The sequence below is a fragment of the Macrobrachium nipponense genome, chromosome 34 (assembly GCF_015104395.2).
Source record: "Macrobrachium nipponense isolate FS-2020 chromosome 34, ASM1510439v2, whole genome shotgun sequence".
Lineage (NCBI taxonomy): Eukaryota > Metazoa > Arthropoda > Malacostraca > Decapoda > Palaemonidae > Macrobrachium > Macrobrachium nipponense.
In genome coordinates this window covers 25,417,441-25,436,916 of record NC_061095.1, presented here as the reverse complement: position 1 = coordinate 25,436,916, position 19,476 = coordinate 25,417,441, and the positions used below count along the sequence as shown (strand labels likewise).

Below are 19,476 nucleotides of genomic sequence, written 5' to 3'. Positions count from 1 at the left end.
TTCTAAACTGTTATCCTCATTTCAGTATGACTTTTAAATCTGGTTTAATCTAGTTTTACCGGAGGAACCCCGTGAGTATCTAGTTACTAAAGTTATAGATTTTGGGCTCCCCTGTGTACTAATGTGTGGCAAGTGTCCTTAGAAGGCCTTTGTTTATTGCAGGATACAAAACAGAATCTGCAAGAATAATTCACTAAGTGTGGCTAACCTAAGATTTTTTTTTATCCACTGCACTCCCTTCAAGAGCAGATGCCATTGATATAAACCAGCCATTCAGAAAAATAATATAATTTCTATTAATTTCATCTAAGAATTATAATCCTTATTTTTTTTAGATTCGTCATCTTTTTTCTAAGAGAAGGGTTCCAAACTAGTTGGTAATCTAGGTCTACAGGCGATATAAAATGTCAGGTATTTTGGCCTTGTTCTTTAGCTTTCTTGTTCAGTCTTAGAGTTATTTGAATTTTCCCAACATCTCTCTCTCTCTCAAAATATTTTTTCATTAAGATGCCAAAACAGAAACAAATCATATTGTAAATGAAATTAAAAAAAAATGATGAAAATCTGTATGTGCGAAATAATATTTGCTTCTGTGTGCGTGTATAAATGCGTTAGTGTGCTTGCTTTTATTTTAACCAGTTCCACGTGAATAACAGAAAAGGTTTAGGCAATTTTATATTCATTTCATCATTGTTCATTGCCCATTCAGGCTCTTGGTACTCAAATGTTCTTTGTCCATCCAAGCATCACGTTTCTATACTTCCTCTGCAGAAGCTACTTGCAGAGCTTGTATAGAGAGCAAGGAAACAGTACCTTTGTTTGTTTTTTGCTTGATTATTATTCATCAGTTGCCACGGCATCTGAATCATTTTGATTTTAAGGAATGAATGAAACAGTGGACTCTCAATGAAATCTGTTTATTTGTACTGCTACACGACAGCAAATCAAAGCACACTCGATCGAGAACAAAACAAATGAACAAGTGAACAACGTCAGCGCCAGATGACAGTGGGAAATTCTATCGCTGATCCTGAGCAACAAAGTTTAAATACAACAACATTCATGACTGATCCTCCAAGAATTCCAACAACAGATGTTCCGAGGTTCAACATCCCTTGAATACCAAACATCATGGAAAGTTTGATGTGCTGATATGGCAAAATAGGCTGTGTAAATTCATGTCGACTATATATATATATATATATATATATATATAATCTATATATAATATATATATATATATATATATATATATATATAGATATAGACTATATATATATATAGATATATATATATATTATATACTTCTTACTTCTTCCAAGTCCGCAGTATGATTGACACCAAAACAAAGCCTTTACCCGACAATCTGCTTAAAGATCAAGTTTATCTGTGGAATTTTATGTACAGTATTTACACGACGAAAGGTTAGTTAATCGCAAGGAAGCATATTCCAGAGATTCAAAGAAGTGAATATCGTTTTATAAACAAACCTAGTGACAGAGAGCTTATCTTCAAAACTGTAGCTAAAGACACGCTTTTTTAAACCCATTAAAATCGACTGAATGGTAGGTAGCCCTCAGTTCAACTGCCCAGCCCAAAAATCCAAACAAGAGGTGAATGAAGAAGATGCATAATAATCACACGAGAAGGTTAACTTATATAGTGTACTAAATAGAGCTCATGTTTGTTAAAGTAAAGGAAGAAGCCAAGGTCTATGTAGACAGAATGTCAACACTGTACGAAGCGAACGCCTACGGATGACTCGGAAGAGACGAATGGTATTTAACGACGTTTCTGGAACTCTGGCTGAGGAACGGGGACTCTCACTACGATGTCTGTGGGCTCTTCGCGAATCTGGGACTGGAATTAGTAACATTACATATGCTTTTCATTAAGGCTAATTGTGTTGGAAGGCAATAGGACTAGATAGTATTATTAAGTAAATGTTGCTTGTTGGTGCCCGAGTAGTGGGGGACCAGACTCACTTTTAGTACTATAAGTATCTCGTATTTGGATAATGTTATCCTTTCCAATAAATATAAAGTGTTTGATAAATGAAAAGTGAAGTGATTGCTACTTCTTCATTGAACTTGATTTAAGAATTTATTGCAGAGTAAACATCATTCCACTGTTTTTGTGAACACAAACTTAAATGGATATGTTCAAGGCTCAGAGCCTCACCTAGATAAAGATTTTTTCATATGTGTTAATGGAAACACATATACGTAATTAAAAACCCGACTTACCTGGAATCCGTTGAGGGCATCAGCAGTATAAGTAACGATGTAACGGATGCCGTTTGCTGCTACCCAGGAGTACTCCCCTTGAACGACGCCGTTGGAATCCTGGGATTCCTGACGGGTGGTGTAGACTGTGTTTTCGTCGTCGTTGACGGCCATGCTGAACTCGAAGGGCTCGATTGACTCCTGGTGAGATTGACAGAAAAGATTCTGATGAAGTTTTCAGAGAACTACAGACTTACAGAAATGCAGAAATGGAAGTGAAATTAACGGAAGTTTCAAACAAGGTTCATTCTGTTGAAAAGGAATAGTTACTTTTTGAACAAGAAATCAATAGGTATAGTATTAGAGTATGCTGGCAGTATCTAGTTAATGATTCTCAAAAGAGTGTTCGTCAGTATTCTTGCTTAAAACTTAAAAAAAAAGATGCAACAAATCATAAGATCCGAAAATTCGATTCTTTAGTCCTCCCAAAATATGACAGAAAACGGATCATAGCCAGATATTGTTCTCCACTTTCCTCCGGTCATCAGCAAGTAATTCGTCGGAATTGTGACTTATTGTAGATTTTACTTAGGGACATGCACAAGGTGGTGGTGGGGGTTGGGGGGGGGGCTTGGAGTGCTTGAGCCATAGATATAGTCTCTAATATCTATGGCTTAAGCCCATGCCCCTTTTCTTCTTCATAGCTAAGGTGCCCCTTTTCAGAAATAATAATTTGATTGGATCTTAATTATACATTTATTGAATTTAGTGGATTTTAAGACTGCCACATTATCCTCTCAACCTTTATTCATTAACCTTTATTACTATATATAATATATATATAGATATATATATTATAAAATTGTAGCATATGAAACATGAAAAGTCTGTGCAAGTCTGAAAGTCTGTTCAAGCCCCTGGCCGTTACTCACCTCATCCTTGGCAACATCCCGGTCCCCGAGTTGAGGGGCGCAGTAGGCTACGCCCAAGAGACACAGCAAAACTAGGGTCTGGAAGAAGAATCATAGGATCAGTAGTAGATGAGAGAAAACTAAAACTTTCTGAAAAGTTTAATTGCTGTTCAGCGCTTACTGGTTATATTGCTACAGTTTTTTTTTTTTTTTTTTTTTTTTGTCAATGGACAAATCTTTAGAAAGTATGTTACAATAAAATCAAAGTTTCTTATTAAAATAAAAATCCTATTCTCAGAATGAATATATATTTTGTCTTCTAATCTACAGTGCATCAAGATGAATATCAATTCTGTTATACAAAAAAGATTTATTGAAAAATATCTAAAAATATATCTAAGGCTGTCAAATCAATCAGGCGAAAGTGCTGAAAATGAACTTTACACTTTTACTAATGGCATAAATTTTTTTATTTATATTTATATATATATATATATATATATATATATATATATATATATATATATATAATATATATATATATATACTATATATATATATATTAGGGTGCTTCAGCATTCAATTATAAAGTTTTTCGTATCATGGACTCCTGGAAACTATATATATATATATATATATATATATTCTCTCAAATTTTATTTTATTTATATTTCTATAATTTTTCCACATTTTTATATTTCTCATTTATGTCATTACCTCAATCTTCAATATTACTATTTTGTCATTATTTTTCAAATGGGGGCTTTGGGAGGCTCTTGGCCTGGTGCCCCACACCCTGGATCCGCTAGTGGATATGACCAGCTACAACTGACCAACCGCAAGTACCTAATTCACTGCTCAGGTCAAGGGGTCACAGTCACAAAGAAATGTCAAGAAACGAGGTAAATCGTGCTAGCCTATCGCAGCATCCTTACTCGCGCCTAATTTCGTTGCATTGTATAAAAGCTGCCATTCTGATTCTCAAAAGTTTTATGTATCTGATAATGCATATAATGTATGCGTGTATGAATGTATAGATGTATATCTGTATGTATGTATATATATGGAAGCCGTTCTTTGGTGTATCAGCGTATCTTCGAACATGTAGCAGTTACGAAAATCAAAATGATAATATTCTTTGGTTTGCCGTAACCAACTACCATCATGACCGCGTCTACGTTCCTTCATTAAAGTCAGACGTCGCCGGATCAGCTGTTACTTTGGGCAGAGGGACAGAAGGGGTCAAAATAAACGCCCCCCTTTCACTGGAAGACACCGGGCGCCCTTGAACGACGTGGTGGCGTCCCGCTTGGGGTCACACATCGTCCCCGAGCGTTTGTTTAAATCCCGTTACCCCGTGCAAGAGGTGAAAACTAGTTTTTTAACGTCAGTTAAAATACTCTATCCGGTTTCGCGCACTTTTTTTCCCCCCATAATCGAGAGTGAAATCATGGTGGGATTGTCCTTGAGGATAGTAAGATTTGCTTGTTCGCTTTGTGATTGATTTTAAGGTAAATTGTTTATATAATAAGGGTTTAAGGTATAGCATTGTTATAGGGTTTTTACAATACTCTTATGATTATTTTCGCGCCTTTTTCCCATAATCGAGAGTGAAATCACGGTGGGATTATCCCTGAGGGTAGTAAGATTTGCTTGTTCGCTTTGTGATTGATTTTAAGGCAAAATGTTTATAAAATAAGGATTTAGGGTATAGCATTGTTATAGTGTTTTACAATACTGTTATGATTATTTTTTTGAAGGGGGAAAGGAGCTATTTTCTACAATTATAATTCCTCTGGACTATTTGAAATTGACTGACTGCTTAGATATTATATATATATATATATATATATATATATATATATATATATATATATATATATAATTCTTTCAAGCTCTTAATATCACTATAGTAGATAAAAAAAGATTATTCTAAAAGGTAGCTATTTCTGAAGCCTTTACAAAATGTTCCCTTAATTTAACGAATTTTGAAAAATAATACTAAAAATGAAAAGTGCTTAATCTAAACCGATGATTTTTAAAAGATGCCTCTTCTTCAAAATGACGATTTGTGAATTAGGAAAGACTTTTTTGATAACCACTCTTCATATGTAATACAGAATCGATGCTGGAAACTATTGTTAATATTTCTTATCCTCAAAAAATTCAGATGCTAGTTCTTAAAGTAAAGTGTACGAAGAGCGCATAATATTCGAGCGAATCCAACGTAGCGAAAAGCGCTAAAGTTAGCGTCGTAACTCACCTTCATGTTGTTCGTTCAGATATGTTATCTGCGTTGTTGCTCAACAGGAGGTCGAAGGGACACTGAGCACACTGGCACGATTGGACGTCTTTTTATACAGGGTCACAGGTGCTGCCATGTGGGAAGGCTCTTTGGAAGGGGGCGGGAGGGCAGAAAAGGGACCTCTCTCTCTCTCTCTCTCTCTCTCTCTCTCTCTCTCTCTCTCTCTCTCTCTCTCTCTCTCTCACGGTGTTGCCTTTGAAGGACATGCTGTAGGATAACTTGCTATATACCGAGTTGAAAACCCGTTCCGTCACAGGACGACTTTTTGGCGCGAAATTGTCCTCAATACGACGACTGCGGACGCTCGCAAATGTTCTCAGTCGCAGACGGTGATGTAAAAAGTCGTCGTGAACGAAGACGACCTAAAATTAGAGCGACTGGGTTAATGGATACGACGACTGCGGCGGTAATTGGCTTGTAATTCGCACAGTGAAAGCGCTGCTGAGGTAATGAAGGGATAAAAAATAAATATTCTTTCGGTATCTGATTCTGAAGCGAATTTTATCAGGCAAAATATTAATAAACAACGTATGGGTCTGCTCCACTCGTTCTATATTTAGCAAATATTTCTGGCAATATCCTTCTCACTTTGGCAGGTAATGATGACACCTTGGCTGTTGTGACACCAGTATGATATAAAGCAAACAATCATCCCCTTTCAGACCCGGCCACTGGTTCTATTCCTCTCCATGTGAGGTGAGGTTTCGATGCTTGATTACTGCGCAAAATTTACCTATTGATATTCATATTTTATAATAATAATAAGTATTATTATTATTATTAATGTTATTATTGCTATTATTATTAATAGTAGTAGTATATGATTCATGTGTGGGAATTCGTGATCGCTAAAATTCCTCACCCAAGTTAATTATTATTATTATTATTATTATTATTATTATTATTATTATTATTATTAAACAAAGATTGCCATGTATGAAAAAAGGAAAAACAGGGAAGAGAAGGAATAAAAAGAGAACTTATTTGATAAACAAACATAACATAAGCTCATCCAATTCGAGAATTTAAAGATCCTTAATTAGAAGGATGTAATGCATTATATATATATTTTTGGGTGAGTCTCTGACCCTTGTAATTGCTTCGTACTCTCTCGAGAGGATTCGAACCCGTCACCCGACGTAAAGGTCGAGGTCGGCGGAACACTTATTTAGCGGTGAAGAAGAGATGGGAAATCTCTCTCTCTCTCTCTCTCTCTCTCTCTCTCTCTCTCTCGTCTCTCTCTCTCTCTCTCTCTCTCTCTCTCTCTCTCTCTCTCTCTCAGAAGAATCTCTTTGCCTCTCTTAATCTCCTACGGTGTTATGTGACATAGGATTAATCCTGTAATATTTTTAAGTGCGTGACAAAGAATCATATGGAATCTCTCTCTCTCTCTCTCTCTCTCTCTCTCTCTCTCTCTCTCTCTCTCTCATACTGAAATATTTTCTTAGTGAAGGACAGAATCATACGGAAATTCTCTCTCTCTCTCTCTCCTCTCTCTCTCTCTCTCTCTCTCTCTCTCTCTCTCTCTGAAATATTTTCTTACTGAAGGACAAAGAAGAATCATACGGAATCTCTCTCTCTATCTCTCTCTCGTACTAAAATATTTTCTTAGTGAAGAACAAAGAATCATATGGAAATCTCTCTCTCTCTCTCTCTCTCTCTCTCTCTCTCTCTCTCTCTCTCTCTCTCAGAAACACAAAAGCCTTTAATTACGTCTGTTAATCTCATAAGATATTAAATAATGCTCTTATGTACTTAATAATGAAGTATTTTCTTGGTTTATGACAAAGAAGAAAGGGAATCAGTCATGCAGAAATCTCTCTCTCTCTCTCTCTCTCTCTCTCTCTCTCATTTTGAGTTCTCTGAAGCCAAAAAGCACCGCTAGCTTTGGAACCCTATTATCCATTTCGTTTTCCCAGACGTTCTATAACCCTCCCTCCTTCAAGAGGCAGAAAAATATGATTTCTTTTTGGAGTAAGAGCCCGTGCTGGCACAAGGCCAACTGCAACTGGCTTTCTTGTTTAATCTAATATTCTGATTTAATTTTCCTACTAATTGTAACATTTTTAAGAAATTTAACACTCTTGCTTAACCTGACTCTTATCTAATCTAATTTTCTTGCTGAATGTTACTTTCTTACTTGATTCAAATTTCTCACAATATGATTTTCTTACTTATTTTTATCGCTTGATTTAATTTTCTTATCATACTTTCTTATTTGATCCGACTTTGTTATCTAATCTAACTTTGCCATTGTTTCTTTCCTATAGTAGATTCACATCAACCGTGCATCTGGAGTCTAGGCCAGTCCCTTACGACGCTTCTGATTGGCTGTTGATAAGCCAGTCACCTGGAAACCCCCAGTCTCTCGAGAGAGTTCACATAAGCAGGATGTATGTTCCACTTTTCTGAGGGATACATCTTTCAAAAGTACCCCTCAGGAGAGGCGGAACATACATCCTGCCTTATGTGAACTCTAAACAGAGACTGAGAGTTTTGCAGCCCTGTGATTCGCTTATTAACAGCCAATCAGGAGCGTCGTAAGGGACTGGCCTAGACATCAGATGCACGGTTGAGGTGAATCTACTATAGCTCCCTTTTCACCAACTTGGCCCTTGACAGTCTTCACGGCAGTAAGAATAGAATGGACAGGAATAACAGGACGTTAAGAATGGTAATAGAATGGCATTGAGGTAACAGCAGTAGAATGGTGATACCTAGAATGACGGGTACAGATTCATGTTATGATAACGTCCTCGTTGATAGTGACTGAGATTTTCAATACATTGGTACAAGAAGATCCTCCAGTATTTAGAGGTCGTGTCTGATTGTAAAATAATTTATAGTTATAATCTCTTTCATAAATGTAAGAGGAATTCTTCCATTTAATTATTCAACTCGGCCTCCAACTGTGGAATTCTTTCATACCTTCGGTTCTCCCACGTTACTAAAACTCACTCTTTTTTTTTTTTTTTTTTTCTAACTCCTTTACCTCTTTTGCTTCCAGGCTTGTGTTTAGGTGAGGGTAATTCGGTTGTCCTTTCCGTCGCCCATCGCCTCGAAAGATAGCTCTCCAAGTTCAAACGACTTCGTGCAATATACTTACCTTTTCAATGAATATCTGATAAGGTAAGGACATATATATTTTCAAGATCTAAATAACATCTTAATGCTTTCATTTCGAAAGCTTCAATTCTGTGATCTCCTCGTAGTAGTAGTTGTAAAGATATATCTTTGAAACGGCTCCCTGCGATGGATAGGAAATGAAGTTTTTTTTTTATGATTTTCAAGAACTCAGGAGGAGGAGAGAGACTGAGACATCAAATTTACAAAACCCCATCATTCATTTCAACACAAATGCAACGTACATCTTAGGATCTTTGCTCTTCCAGCAAACGATGCAATTATTCCACCGTTGTTAGCGTCCGGAGTCTGCCACGCCGGCCCGAGCTTAGGATTAGTTCAGACCCCAAGACAGAGAAAGTCAGAATATTATCCAAGATCCAAAGCTCACGGACTTTTATCACGAAGGAGACCCAAGCGCTTTAGAAACGGGTAATAAAGACAGCCAAAGAATTAAGAAAACTCACGAGGTAAAAGGAGAATGATAATGTGAACAGGGATTAGCATAAGCAGTTCAAGGATGGAGACTCAAAAGGAGAAGGAAATATTGTGACTGGCGGTAAACCAGCTACATACATCTCTGGTGCTCGTTGCTTGCTTGCAGTAATTGGGATGGGTCAGCCTTTGTGGTTGGAGCCTCATGATACTAGAGAGAGAGAGAGGTTTTTAATTGAGGGGTAGATCTGTAGGAAAATCATCCAGTATTCCACAATATAATTAAACTTTTTCTAACAATTTGTGAACAATTTGTTAACCTCATATCCATAACAAATTAGTGAAAATACCAGGTATTACATTATGAAGAGAGAGAGAGAGAGAGAGGTTTTTAATTGAAGGGTAGATCTGTAGGAAAATCCATCCATGCATTCCACAATATAACTAACTTTTTTAGAACGATATGTGAACCATTTCCATAAAATATTCATTAGAAATATCATGTATTACATTGAGAGAGAGAGAGAGAGAGAGAGAGAGAGAGAGAGAGAGAGAGAGAGGTTTTTAAATGATGCGTAGATCTGCAAGAAGATCATCCAGTATTCCACAATGTAACTATAAACTTTTTAGAACAATTTGTGGACCTCATTTCCATAACAAATTCAGTAGGAATACCAGGTATTACATTCTGAAAGAGAGAGAGAGAGAGAGAAAGAGAGAGGTTTTTAATTGAAGGGTAGATCTGTAGGAAAATTATCCAGTATTCCACAATATAACTATACTTTTTAGAACGATTTGTGAACCATTTCCATAGCAAATTCATTAGAAATACCAGGTATTACATTTAGCCTTGTTATTATGTCTGAGCCAAGGTCGGAACATTATAAAAATATAATAAATAAATAGATGATAGATAAAATATTTCTTTAAACGTACAGGATTTGAATATTCAAAATCACAAGTGCACTGATTTAAAATCGTCACGACAACACGATTTATTTTCTATTAAAAAGAATCAACAATATCACTTGAAATTTCATCGGTAATATGACCATACTAGTTCATTGTAATTGTACAGATGTAAATTAAGCTTAGCAATAGCAGCTCATACTTACTCAAGTTTGCGTAAGTGTTTAGAAAATAACTGAAGCAATGTGGTCAAATATTGCTGCGTATTTAGCATCTTAAGAACAGTCGAAACTAATCTTAAAAGATCTACCATTAATTGTTGTTTCTCTCTCCCTCTCTCATACACATTCTTGTTCCAACTTTTATTTTGTTGTTTTATTACCTCCTTTCTTCTTGAACTTTAAGTCCCGTAAATCCCTTTTTGCATTGCAAAACAAATTGCCAACTCTTACGCGAACAATCATTGCCAGACGCCGCTAGAACATAATTACGTTCTCACGATCATTAACGAAAATCACAATAGCACACACCGTGGGACTCTGGGGTAAGCGGTAATGGATCACAATGAGGTCCGGGTAGCCAATTTAGGTTTTGGGAGATACGAGCATTTAATATCGACGTTCGGAGGAAGCTCAGTTTAGATAACAGCTTTCTCCTCTGATGTAAAGGTAAGTTAAACATAGAGAGATCAATTCGCGCAAGTCAGTGACCTTGAGACGCTGCTGCTTCATTTAATGGAATCTCTCTCTCTCTCTCTCTCTCTCTATATATATATATATATATATATATATATATACACAAACACACGTATACCTTATAATATCCTATATGGGGTTAGTATATATATATATATATCTAATTATAAACTTTTTCATTATATTTTCTCTCTCTCTCTCTCTCTCTATATAGTATATATATATACTATAATATATTGATATATTATATATCCTATATATATATATACACACATATATAAAACATACATCTATATATATTTATAGTAACTTTTTCCATTCTATTGTTCCTAAACGTTAATAGACATTAAAATTATTTTGTGATTTACCGTAAAATAAAATAACGTCAGGTAACGCATCTTCTGTATTTTATATCTCGCTTTTATTGACAAAATTTACGACGTCAGTCAATTAAGGTTTTTATCTATCATATGTAAGGATTACATATGTGTCGATTAAGTTCTTGTTAATTAACTTGTAATTGCTCTTGGAATCAACTTGGTATCTCTGTTTTGAATCAGCTATATATATATATATATATATATATATATATATATATATATATATATATATATTATGTATATATATATATCATTTTGTTTTCATTTACAGATTATTTGAGTATTACCACACAACAGCCTTCTTCTGTACTTGCATAGTTTTGGCGCAAAAATCGCCCGTTACTAAATTAAACGAAGCATTACAAAAGAAGAAAAAAGGGAAAAAAATAGAAAACGGACAATAAAAGCGAAAGTCCAACAGCCAACAGCCAGCCACTGCAAATGTCATCATCATCCTCCCTTTATGATAGGTTACTACCGTCAGTCTTCGAAAAGGGCGGACCTCTTCATTCGAACCAAGAACGAGATTAAATTGTAACTTTGACTTCACTTTCACCCTCGTGTTCATTTTTTTTATATATATTTTTTACGGAATTCGGGAGAATTCAGAGCATGCAATTCGTGAATATAATTTCTTTGTAGTACTTTCAAATTTTCGTTCATATGATTTTTTTTTTAAGAAAGGAAGATTGGAATCGTGGGTCAATTTTCGTTGATTTTGTACCCGAGACGAAAGTCACTTGTTATCCTTTTGGTTATTCGTGATAATATTTTTTCATTAAATAATGATTACTCACAAAACGTAAAAACCACTAATTTCAACTGTTTTGAATGAAATTTTATTTATAAAATTTTGGTTTGTTTTAAATCTGCCTGATTCGAATGACAAAATTCAAAATTCACGCCAAAAGTCGAACGGTTTCGGCTTGAACACATCCGACTAATGTCTCCCATCACCCACTGGCTAACCGCTAGCCATAGGACTAGTTTGTATAAGCTCTTAGCCAACACTTTCGACTTTAACACATAGCTTTGTATTATGGTTATGCTAATCGAGTACTTTCTAGGCCTCAGGTCTATAGTCTTAATGTTTCAACATAATAGAGAAGAAAAGATTTTCTCATTTATTGTACCAATAAGCATTTTCTCGTGACTTGGGTGGGGAACTAACATTGTTCTGAGTAGATTTCATAACACTGAACTCAGACTTTAAAGTTACAAACATTTCGTCCTGAAATGTTGAGTTAATGCTTACAAATTACGGAGGCGTAGAGGTGGCAAAGATGATAATAAAAGCAATGACGAACGGAGAAATTGTTTTATTTGTACTAGTTGTACATGAGCCATGTAAAAGCTAAGCCAACCGTTGAACATCTAGAAATCAGAGTGGTGGAGCAGAGTTGCAATGAATGAACAAAAACAACATCAACAAAGGTGTCATGCAACGTGAAATAATTTAAAGAAATGTCAGATCATAAATAAGTTTCAAAAGATTCAAAGATTCTATAAAGAAGAGAAAGTAGGACTCATGAAGTATAGCACTCAGTGGATTTGAGATACAGGGAGAGATGAAAGGGAGGTTTGGAAAATCTTGAAGGGCAAATAAGAAGGAAAAAGTAAAAAAAAGAAAGAAGACGAATAATAGGCGCTTATTGAGCTGCTTCTTCCGTGAACTGTCGAGATATGAGATTTACATTATATACAAGCAACGTCTTTTCCTTCATAGAATAGTGGATGCCGAGCACCGTATTTCAAAGCTTATGAATCACAACCGACTGATAGCTTAGCAGGGAGAGAGAGTGAGAGAGATAGGGTTTTCATTCTCTGTAATAGAATGTAGGGCTTATGAGTAAATTCATAAAGTTAAGTATAAATACATTTCTGAGAATATCACAGAAATCATGGCACGCCAGCGAAAAGAAGTCGAGGTGGAGAGGGAGTGGAAATTCATAGATAAAAAAGGCGGGAAAGAGACAGTCCCAGTAAGATCACAGAAACAGATGAGCTTCATGAAGGGAGGAAATGGGAAGCCTTTAGCAAGACGGCAGAAAGAGACATTCGTTGGAAAAACAGATGAGCTTCGTGAAGAGAGGAGGGAAAGCTCGTTGATTCCTGTTAGTTGCAGTTCTCATCTCAGACGTGTTCACAGGAGGTGAGACGAGTTCCTTAGGCCCTCTCGTCGGAATCGTAGGGTTCGGGAAGCTTGATTTCAATGCCGGTCTGCTCCTCGCGGGTGACGGCCTAAGGGGAAGGAAACGTTGATAAATTAGAAAGACTATTAAACAAATAATAGCGAATGGAGATAAAGATATAAATCACTGGCAGCCTACAAGAAGCTCATGAATTAAAAGAAATTGTAATTGTGAAATTTGGTACGAGTCTAAAGATTGCATAACTCTTAAGAGTGAGGCAGGAGACGAACACAAATCTGAAAAAAAACTGAACTTTCTGTAGCTTTCAAATGAGCTTATTTAGTCTTTTAAAAAATAATTTAATTATTATTTCAGCATTCGGAAAATTAGTTAGACCAAAGGTTCGACTCGGCCTAAACCCTAAACGGACGCCTTTTCACTTTCACCCAGAGGGGCGCCCCCCCTCCCTCCCTCACGACCACTAAGGCAAACCACAGAAGGTCTTACGTTGAAGCCGTTGGCGGCGTCGGCGGTGTAAGAGGTGATGTAACGGATGCCGTTGGCAGCGACCCAGGAGTACTCGCCCTGGACGACACCCTGCACGTCCTGGGTCTCCTGGCGGTTGGAGTACACGGTGTTCTCGTCGTCCTCGACAACGAAGCCGAAGTCGTAGGGCTCCACTGATTCGACCTGCGGGGGGAGGGGCGAAAGGTTACTGGTCAGTCGGATGGGATTGTGGATACGATCTTAAATGCAGCATGAGACTAAGACGCTTTACTCATACATCGAGGTCACTGAACTATCAGAAAGGTATATTAATGATAAAACATAAGGGTAAGATATGATTACTTACTACTGAAAAATTAATAACCAAGAATATTAGTAAACGTAATAAGCAAATGTTTAAATGGTGCTCACTGGACGAAGGAAAAAATAGAATTAAGCATTAATATCTATAAACCAACTTTCAATTATAACAATTAAATATATGGTATGTGGTGAAGCTAGCAAGAGAGATTTTTTTTATACAGACTAAACATTTGACTTCAAGAGTTTTTTTTATTAGATTGGAACTGAAATAAAAATGATAGTGATCAGTAAATTAAATGAAAAATATTTCAGCTTCATTCAGGTTCCGAATATTTAAATAATTATTCAAACAGTTTCGAAGACTTGTGGCCTCTTCACCGTGGATAAACTAGTTGATGATATAATATTATCCACTGTTTGTGAAACGTACTTAAACTACGAATAAGCGGTTTGATTAAATTAATTGAAGTATGGTACTAAGCCTAATAACGTAGACTCACCTCATCGGAGTCTAGGGGCAGCTGAGGAGCGCAAAGGGCAACACCCAAGAGGCACATCAGGACGGCGACCTGAAATTCAAGAAGAAAACATGAAATGAGGCGACATTTATTTGCTTCCTTGCGCATGCGTGCATGCCACCCGCTAGAGGAGTCAGGAGCACTTTCTCCCACCCTCAAAATTCACAAAATCGTTTTTGATTTCAGCATGTTTTGGAGAGGATTTGATAGATATGATAAAAATACTATCTCATAATATTTTAATGAAAAGTGCAAATGAAATAGATGAAAGAAAGAGTAAGTAACTGATAAAATTAAACATAAGTCACCCAACAAGATAAAACAGGTGCATTCCTAGTACGAAAAATAAAGTTAACAAGCAGCAGATAGAAACTGATTCATAACTGAGAAACCCTACAAAAATCTTAACAGCATACAGTTGGAAAAATATAAATTGTAAACAATACATTTTGAATTCATTCTTAGCTGACCATACAAGAAAAACTTTTCGAGAGAGAGAAAGAGAGGAACTCACCTTCATTTTCGTTGGATTTGTGTTTGGAGCGGAGTAGACGAGTCGCTACGACAACGGCCGTTGGAACAGTTCTGTGCCGGATTGACCTGCGGTAGGCCAATTTATAGGGCGTGACCGGGAAGGCGCCGCCTTTAGGGTTAGGTCAGTCTGCTTCTGCTGGTGCTGTTTTGCAAGAGGGAACCAGTTTCGCAAAAGAGGGTGAGGGGGAGGGGGGCCGGGGAGGAAGGGGTTCGGTGTTTCGAGAGAATCAGCTCCCAAATGGAGCCGCTCCAACTTTTCAACTCCTAGCAACCAGGTCACGACATTGAGCCCACATCCCGACCTCACCATCACCGGCGATCGTTAGCTTGTTAACTGGTTCATTCACAAAGAAGGGGAGAAGTTTTTTTTTTATATATATATTGTATCCCGTTTACGTCTCTCTCTCTGTCTCTCTCTCTGTCTCTGTCTCTGCTCTGTCTCTCTCTCTCTCTCTCTCTCTCTCTCTCTCTCTCTCTCTCTCTCTCTCTCTCGTCACCTTTATGGCCGCAACTTTTGATTATCTGAGGCCGAAACCTCGAATGTCAGTTGTTTGTGACAATATATATTGCCACACGGCGAGGATGCATGTTTTTCCGAGGACACATACATAGCTACATATATACATACATATACATATATATAATGATATAATATTATGTTATGAGGATCAAAACTGGAAACTTATTTCTATGGTACTATGTATTTTTGTAATAGTCCTATACTTTAGGTTTAGGATTCTGGGATATACTTGAAAACCACACTTTTCCTTTATACTTACAGGTCTATGATGTTTTGGTTTAACGTCCTTGTATTGACGACTGAAGACTTACTTAGCGAGTGAATTAGACTTTACCAGCAGTTTCTGTGGTACTGTGCTTACCACTTGGATTACCTCATCTGGATTACATCTTACATTGCAGTAAGTGTTATAATTGTCTGTTTATGACTATTATATTATATTATTGATGAGATTTTTATGTGCTATTTATTTTGTGGATGTTAGTATTGCATTATTTTTTTACTATATGTATAAGGTAAATTTTATTGCCATTTCTCTGAGGTGTTAGGAAAATCATGTTTGTTCATAAGTTTATTCGATTTACCACAGAATTCCCAGATGGTGTGATCTGTGAGCCACGAAACGTTAATATCAAACTACGGGTTCCCTCTTTAAACTCTCAAGCTGCTACCATTACATTGTTCCTGCCATAGTTTATTACTATTTGTAGGTACCTCTGATCTCTAATATATATATATATATATATATATATATATTATATATATATATATATTGTTACTGTTAATGTGGTTCTGTCATTTTGCGTTGTGAGGTTAGCGTCTTATTTTGTAATAATAGGTTTATACATATTACTGTCTTAGTTTGTTTCTCCACTCTTTGAATTTAGAGAGAAAAATAATTTGTTGATGTGATTTATATAGTGTGTTTTGTGATTTTATACGTTAATTTTAATGTGATCTTGTGTAACCACTTGTGTCCGTATGTGATCGTGATATTTTAATATATATATATATATATATCATATATATATATATATATATATATATATATATATATATATATAATATATATAAATTTGTATAGATATATATATATAATATATATATATATATATATTAATATATATATATAGAATATATATAATATAATATATATATTTATGTAAATATATATATATAATATACATATATCTATATATATTTATTTGTATTTATATTATATTTTCCTCCAAATATCATAACATTAAAAAATGGTCTAGTTTGAAAACAACAGAACGATCTCTCTCTGGAACCAAGAAGTCATCTTTAACCACTACAGATTTTTTTGTTTCTTTTTTCGTGTTTCGTTTTTGCAAGCATTCATCATCCCCGTTGTTAAATGAACCAGCAAATTCTTCTGGTTAAAAAAAAAAAAAAAACGATGGAGAAATGTTGCTGCATCATGTGTTAGATAATGCAGATGATTTTCCAGGCAGAAAAAAATACTTAAATTTTTTTTTACATGTAATCCAGAATAACTCTGTATTGTTAATTAATTTGTAACAGGAAGACTTTCTTGAAGACTTTTCAATTCAATTTCACATAACAGTTGATGAGAAATTCTAATTTATCCCAAAAGTGAAGACCGTTTGAGATATATTTATTATTATTATTATAACTTTAAATGCATACACTTTGGATAAAACGATAAGATAAAATGTCTTTTTAACATTTCTGTCATATTTTTAACGTGGCCTGTTTCATTCTGTGACTTCTCCGTTGAATGAAAATTATTATATAAAATTTTTGTATACAACTCAACGCTAGTGGAGATCAGAGCATGACTTGCATAAAAGTTAGATTCAATATGGCTTAGCGGCATTAGAGATAGCTTTAATTTAATTATACCCTTTCCCCCGCGCACACAACCGGCTTGAAGTGACATAATGTTATGATCTCTTAAGATTATCAAAGTGATGAGAAATGATTCCAAATGACTTGGTTTCAGAATATTACAACGAGGATAAATTTATATATATATATATATATATATATATATATATATATATATATATATATATATGTGTGTGTGTGTGTGTGTATATATATGTATATATATATTTTTGCACGAAGGAAAAAATGAAAAAGCGAGATAAACGAGAGTATTTCGGTCCTGTTCGGACCCTTTAATGAAGGCATCAAGTTTTATATACTTCGTGATTCAAGTATTCATCTAGATATATATGTATATATATATATATATATATATAATATATTATATATATATAAATAAGTGGAAAAATTGGAAGGTAGGTCGAAAAATTTGACAAATCATTCCGACTGGAAAACTGGGCATGCATAAGAGCAATGGCAACAACACCCCTGTATATTTCATATATTTGTAAAGGAATACGCTTATGAATATTCCCAAATTAAAGATTCATAACTCACACCTTCCTGGCTTGAAAAAATCACACATTTTCTGCATGTCTAGGCCAGTCCCTTACGACGTTCCTGATTGGCTGTTGATAAGCGAATCACAGAGCTGGAAACTCTCGGTCTCCCTCGAGAGCTTACATAGGGAGGATGTATATGTTCTAACTCTACTGAGGGATACTTTTGAAAGGCTTATCCCTCAGGATAGGTGGAACATACATCCTGCCTATGTGAACTCTCTCGAGAGACTGAGAGTTTCCAGCCTGTGATCAGCTTATCAGCAACTAATCAGGAGCGTCGTAAGGGACTGGCCTAGACATCAGATGCACGGTTGATGTGAATCTACTATAGCACCTCGGAGCAGGTGATGTGTAGATAAGAAGGCAAAGTAGCACCCACTACTATTTAATACCCAGTATTTTCTGCAATTTCAGGGTGCCCAAACAAAAGTTCATGCTTGCTCATTGCTTGAACGTGTTATCTTGTGAAATTGCAGTTTTTCCTGTGGTGTTCGTTACGTATTTAAGTGCAGTTTATGAAATGACGAATAACCTACTTACTGTTGGGTTATTAACATCTCTTATATATATTCTTTGTCTTTACTATATTCTTTGTCGGGTCATTTGCTTGCATTATTCGTTTTTTTATTGCATTTCTAAGTTAAAATGCTTCTTGCTTTATTCGTTTTTTTTTATGTCGGTTACTCACGAGCTGTGTTTGAAATTGCTGTATAACTTATTAATACTAACTGACGAGCTCCTTATGAAATTACTGCATTTATTTAACTGTAAATTTAAAGTTAAGTGAGAATCAACACCACCTTCCATGTGCTGAAATTACTTTACGTGTAGTCTATAAATTAACTGAGAATCAACACCACCTTCCTTGTGCTGAAATAACTGTATTCACGTCCAGTTTGTAAAAATAAATGAGAATCAACACCACCTTCCTTGTGCTGAGATTTGTAAAAATAAATGAGAATCCACACCACCTTCCTTCTGCTAAAAATACTGTATTCACATCCAGTTTATAAAACTGAATGAGAATCAACACTGCCATCCTTCAGCTAAAACTGCTCTACGTAATTACGTCCAGTTTATAAACTGAATGAGAATCAGCACCACCTTCCCTTATTGAAATTGGTAAAATTAAACGAGAATCAACACCGCCTTTCTTGTGCTGAAAATGCTGTATTTACGTTCAATTTATGAACTGACTGAGAATCAACACCACCTTCCTTGTGGCTGTATCACAGGGGGGGCCACTTTCTATTTCACTTTGAAAAACTAGCAAGACCACGGCTAACAGCCTTGACGCTGTCTCTCCGTCGCCCTCTGTGTGTCTGTCAGAATGTCTGTCTGTTTCATTATGAAGGGACTCTTGCTGGACAGGGGGACAGAATTTAGAGTCTCATGCACGACTGACGGGGTAACTCACCCGAGAAGAGTTGGGTGATAGGGTCCTACCTACGGTTGGTTTAGTGGGAGAGGGGGAGAGATAGGTGGCGGGAGGAGAGAGAGAGAGAGAGAGAGAGAGAGAGGAAAAGAGAGAGAGAGAGAGAAAG

At 35.9% G+C, this 19,476-nt stretch overlaps 2 protein-coding genes and 1 long non-coding RNA gene across 4 annotated transcripts in view; 1 reads left to right on the top strand and 2 right to left on the bottom strand.

Moving 5' to 3' along the window:
• Positions 1-19,476, top strand: part of LOC135207984 (uncharacterized) — a 399,748-nt gene that overhangs the window by 3,125 nt on the left and 377,147 nt on the right. For both annotated transcript variants that reach the window (XR_010313093.1, XR_010313092.1), the window contains exons 2-3: positions 8,449-8,570; positions 15,759-15,897. This is a non-coding gene — a long non-coding RNA (uncharacterized LOC135207984). The remainder of the gene's footprint in view (positions 1-8,448; positions 8,571-15,758; positions 15,898-19,476) is intronic.
• LOC135207975 (pupal cuticle protein Edg-84A-like) lies at positions 1,458-5,526 on the bottom strand. The gene is made up of 4 exons (XM_064240010.1): positions 5,400-5,526; positions 3,158-3,235; positions 2,247-2,426; positions 1,458-1,860 (listed from the first exon to the last, which is right to left on the bottom strand). The coding sequence occupies exons 1-4, from the start codon at positions 5,403-5,405 to the stop codon at positions 1,783-1,785; spliced, it is 342 nt and encodes a 113-aa protein (XP_064096080.1). The 5' UTR covers positions 5,406-5,526; the 3' UTR covers positions 1,458-1,782.
• LOC135207973 (larval cuticle protein A3A-like) lies at positions 12,288-15,097 on the bottom strand. The gene is made up of 4 exons (XM_064240009.1): positions 14,958-15,097; positions 14,426-14,494; positions 13,623-13,805; positions 12,288-13,224 (listed from the first exon to the last, which is right to left on the bottom strand). Exons 1-4 carry the CDS (start codon positions 14,961-14,963, stop codon positions 13,150-13,152), a joined length of 333 nt encoding a protein of 110 aa, XP_064096079.1. The 5' UTR covers positions 14,964-15,097; the 3' UTR covers positions 12,288-13,149.

What these genes read in the sequence shown, in the direction of transcription:
- LOC135207975 (XM_064240010.1), bottom strand. An exon ending in GGGATGTTGCCAAGGATGAG is followed by an intron (nt 2,427 to 3,157) that starts GTGAGTAACGGC and finishes CAATCTCACCAG; the next exon opens with GAGTCAATCGAGCCCTTCGA. An exon ending in ATGCCCTCAACGGATTCCAG is followed by an intron (nt 1,861 to 2,246) that starts GTAAGTCGGGTT and finishes TACTAATTCCAG; the next exon opens with TCCCAGATTCGCGAAGAGCC.
- LOC135207973 (XM_064240009.1), bottom strand. An exon ending in TGCCCCTAGACTCCGATGAG is followed by an intron (nt 13,806 to 14,425) that starts GTGAGTCTACGT and finishes CTCCCCCCGCAG; the next exon opens with GTCGAATCAGTGGAGCCCTA. An exon ending in ACGCCGCCAACGGCTTCAAC is followed by an intron (nt 13,225 to 13,622) that starts GTAAGACCTTCT and finishes CCTTCCCCTTAG; the next exon opens with GCCGTCACCCGCGAGGAGCA.